We start from the raw sequence: 3,522 nt of genomic DNA on the forward strand, positions 1-3,522 counted from the left end.
GGGGGGTGAAGTTAAAAGTGCGTTATATTAGGCAAGAAATTTTTACTTTAAGAAAAATGTACCTGAGCTATTAGTGTCTCAACAGTGCTGGCTCCGGGTAAAGTTTGCGTCAACAACTTGTGTTCTGTCCTAAACAGTAAACAGTAAATAAAAAACAATAAAAAAATCATTAAATAAAAATATGAATTCTAATATATCATTATTTTCTAAGAGCTTAAAAAATTAAACAAATTATTTTTTTATTAATTTCTATAGCATTGTAGGCAAAAATTTTAAACTTGTCTTTGTCTAAAAAATTAAGGAAATTCATTATTGGTGGCATTTTTGACAAAACAAATGTATTTTACCTTTTAATCAAAATGTTAGGTCCAAGAAGCGGGGATTTAACGTGATAGAAGTTCCCCAATTCAGGTCGTCTTTGATCACACTGTAGAGTAAACATCTTTTGCAGCGCGGGATCTGAGCATAAACAAATTTAAATTTACATCTTAAAGGGACGTGGTGACGTCAATTCAAGATTAAGCACAACACCACCCTTAGAAGCTTTGTCTGATCTAGAGTTAATGTTATATTCATCATTTTCTCGCTGAAAATTGATTATTTTTCAATGGAGAAATTTTCAAGCCAAAAAAACAGCGACATCTTAAAAGGTAATGTTGTGAATCAGGCACGTCCAACTCTTTAAAAGGAGGATCACTTAAAACTACAAGGACAGTCCCTTTAAGAAATTAAAATAATTATTGTGAGTTTTATTTTTACATTTCAATTTTAAAAGATTGTAAGATACCTAAAAAATCTGTATTTTTGGATTGTGGAGGTTTTCCCACTTGCAGGTATCTTGGTAATTCAATCATCTTGGTTTTATAACCTTTGCTCCTGTCAGGGTCAATCAGTGGAGATCTTAAACAATATAAACTATAAAAAAGGAAATTATTATAATTTTTTAATTTTTAAATTGTAATAAATAGTTAAGAGTAAATCAATCATTCTTTTGTACAAAAAGTAAGTATCTGCAGTATTTTTGTTTAATGAAAATAAAGTTTCATTTGATACTTTCTTCACAATTCAATCAAAAAATAGAAATTTTAGTTTCTAATATTATTATTACACTATTTTACTTACTTTAATAGTTCCAGGTCAAATTTAAAGTACTTCAACCATGAATCCAGAGTATGATAGTAATTCGTCTAATAACAGACAGATTAGTAATTAAAATCAAGGTTTTGTAGGAATTATGTTGATTACTCTGATTATCAAATTAGTCACTAATTACCTTTATATCATTGATTGGATCGTTTCCCTTAAATCGGTACAGATGAACCTGAAAAATACACTGTTAAAATTGGTACAGATGAGCCTGTAAAATACACTATTAAAGTCGGTACAAATGAGCCTGAAATATACACTGTTAAAATCGGTACAGATGAGCCTGAAATATACACTGTTAAAATCGGTACAGATGAACTTGGATATACGCTGTTAAGACTCGGTGCAGCTGAACCTGAAGAATACACAAGTTCATCTTTAAACTAATTGTTAACAACACTGTTCCGTCCATTATCTGCATATTACTAAACTTTAAGCGCTTTCTTGACATTCTATTAACAATCCATAGTACATATGTATACTTATGAAGGGTGGATTTTATAATATTTTATATCAAATATTTCTTAACATTGAGGCCAATTATTTGACCTTTAGAATATGGTTATATACATTTTAAAGCAAGAAAATACATATTATTTAACCCAATATAATCTGTTATACTAAAATTATTTATGAATAAGCAACAAAATTTAGATCATTTTTTCTTTTTTAAAGAAACTGGTAAATTATTTAAAAGTAAGTTTAAATAAAACCAAGAAGTTTAAAGTATGATATAGTTTTAAATTTAGAAATAACCCACTAAATATTTAACGTACATCTTCAAACTTTTGACAATGTAAAACATAAAGATATTATTTCTGCCAGTAATATTTCTGATAACTATATTTCAACATCAAAGGAGCAAAAACTACTTTTTTAATCGAAGAAAGGTTTTTTTTGGAAAAAATAGCATCAGAAAAAATGTAAAATTATTTAGAAATTGCACTTGAAGGTCATATATCACGTAGAACTAACTACAAGTTCATCATGTTTGTATCGCAATATTTTCAGCCATATCTCTTACACACAAATGATGTAAGAGGCCTAATAGACAGGGTTACCCACAAAGGATGAGACTTCAGAGACGATTGTACGGATTTTCTTTATCCCGTTTTCTTACATTTGGGATACTTCTGTACTTAATTATTCAGTAAACCATTAATTAAATGCATAAACTAAAAGTCAAACTTCCAATTGTCATATTTTCGAGTTTTGGGTCGTCTTTGCAGTGTCTTCCTTTGTGGATATTCCTGTAGTTAACATTTTAAGCATTGGAAAAAAGCAAAAAATGGCAAAAACGAAAAGTCTACATTTAACCAGGACCTCTAGTTTACTGTGATTAATTATAATTATTTAACTAACCAGCGAGGGGGGATGTTAAAAATCGTTGAACATTGCACTGATCGCCATCTATGAATAAAAAAGTGAACTAACCAGCTGAGCCGGATCTGTGGATAAGTTTAATATTTGTAGATAATCTGGAACCATCCAACTTCCCAGCAGGGATTCATAGGGCCGACCCTAGATATTACAAATATTCTGATAATCGTTCAAAATACAGTGATAACCAGAAAACTCTGGAATAGGGAGACGACTTTCAGACTCAAATAATGACTCTATATAGTGCAATGAACTTGAGACAACACAATTGTGCGATGTAAAAAGGCCCAAATGACTTAAAATCTTATATAATTTACTCGAAAAATTATTTACTTTGTAACCGCATCAAATACTATTTATTATTGCTTTAATGTTGTCTTCCTACTCTACAGTTTTCTGGTTCTCACTGTAAGAGATTTTAATTTGAACGGAGCTACGATCGGAAATTTTGTATTGATATAATCTCGATATCCAGTGTGGGCACATTTAAGCTTTGAAGATCAATGCTTGATCTCCCCAGTAAAATTATCCCTGCAGACTATCAGTAGGTATGAAAAGCCTTTTTTCCCAATTTTAAACTATATATATTAAAATAAATTGGTATAAAAGGATATCGTGATTAGTCTAAATGTGATGATTATTATCAACAAATAAACAACATACTGTATCAACTGTGTGTCTTGTTTTCTTTGTTTGAAAGGATATGAGATTGGACTCTGTACGTAATAAAAAATATCAGAAAAACATACGAGTGTGTATCGTTCAATTCCTAAAAAGAGGGATATGAGATTTGAATTTGAAAATTTTAAACTGTGTGTCTTTTTTTCTCTGTTTGAAAGGATATGAGATTGGTCTCTGTACGTAATGAAAAATATCTAAAAAACATACGAGCGTGTAATATGATATTTCGAAAATGTTACCTCAATAATCAACACCCTAGAATCAGATANTTCTAGATCAGGGTTAGTATCTGATAATATACCTGGAATCCTATAT

At 30.0% G+C, this 3,522-nt stretch overlaps 1 protein-coding gene across 1 annotated transcript in view; it reads right to left on the minus strand.

Moving 5' to 3' along the window:
• The window catches only part of LOC111711431 (uncharacterized), a 4,526-nt gene extending 1,057 nt beyond the window's left edge, over nucleotides 1–3,469 (minus strand). Inside the window, exons 1-7 of the mRNA XM_023485796.1 lie at nucleotides 3,447–3,469; nucleotides 2,581–2,667; nucleotides 1,274–1,321; nucleotides 1,123–1,187; nucleotides 788–900; nucleotides 348–459; nucleotides 63–129 (exon numbers count right to left, since the gene is read on the minus strand). Coding sequence (XP_023341564.1) covers nucleotides 63–129; nucleotides 348–459; nucleotides 788–900; nucleotides 1,123–1,187; nucleotides 1,274–1,321; nucleotides 2,581–2,634 — 459 coding nt within the window. The 5' untranslated portion in view covers nucleotides 2,635–2,667; nucleotides 3,447–3,469. The remainder of the gene's footprint in view (nucleotides 1–62; nucleotides 130–347; nucleotides 460–787; nucleotides 901–1,122; nucleotides 1,188–1,273; nucleotides 1,322–2,580; nucleotides 2,668–3,446) is intronic.
• Between the last annotated feature and the right edge of the window lie 53 nt (nucleotides 3,470–3,522).

This window comes from Eurytemora carolleeae, unplaced genomic scaffold, assembly GCF_000591075.1.
Source record: "Eurytemora carolleeae unplaced genomic scaffold, Eaff_2.0 scaffold1035, whole genome shotgun sequence".
Classification (NCBI taxonomy): Eukaryota; Metazoa; Arthropoda; class Copepoda; order Calanoida; family Temoridae; genus Eurytemora; species Eurytemora carolleeae.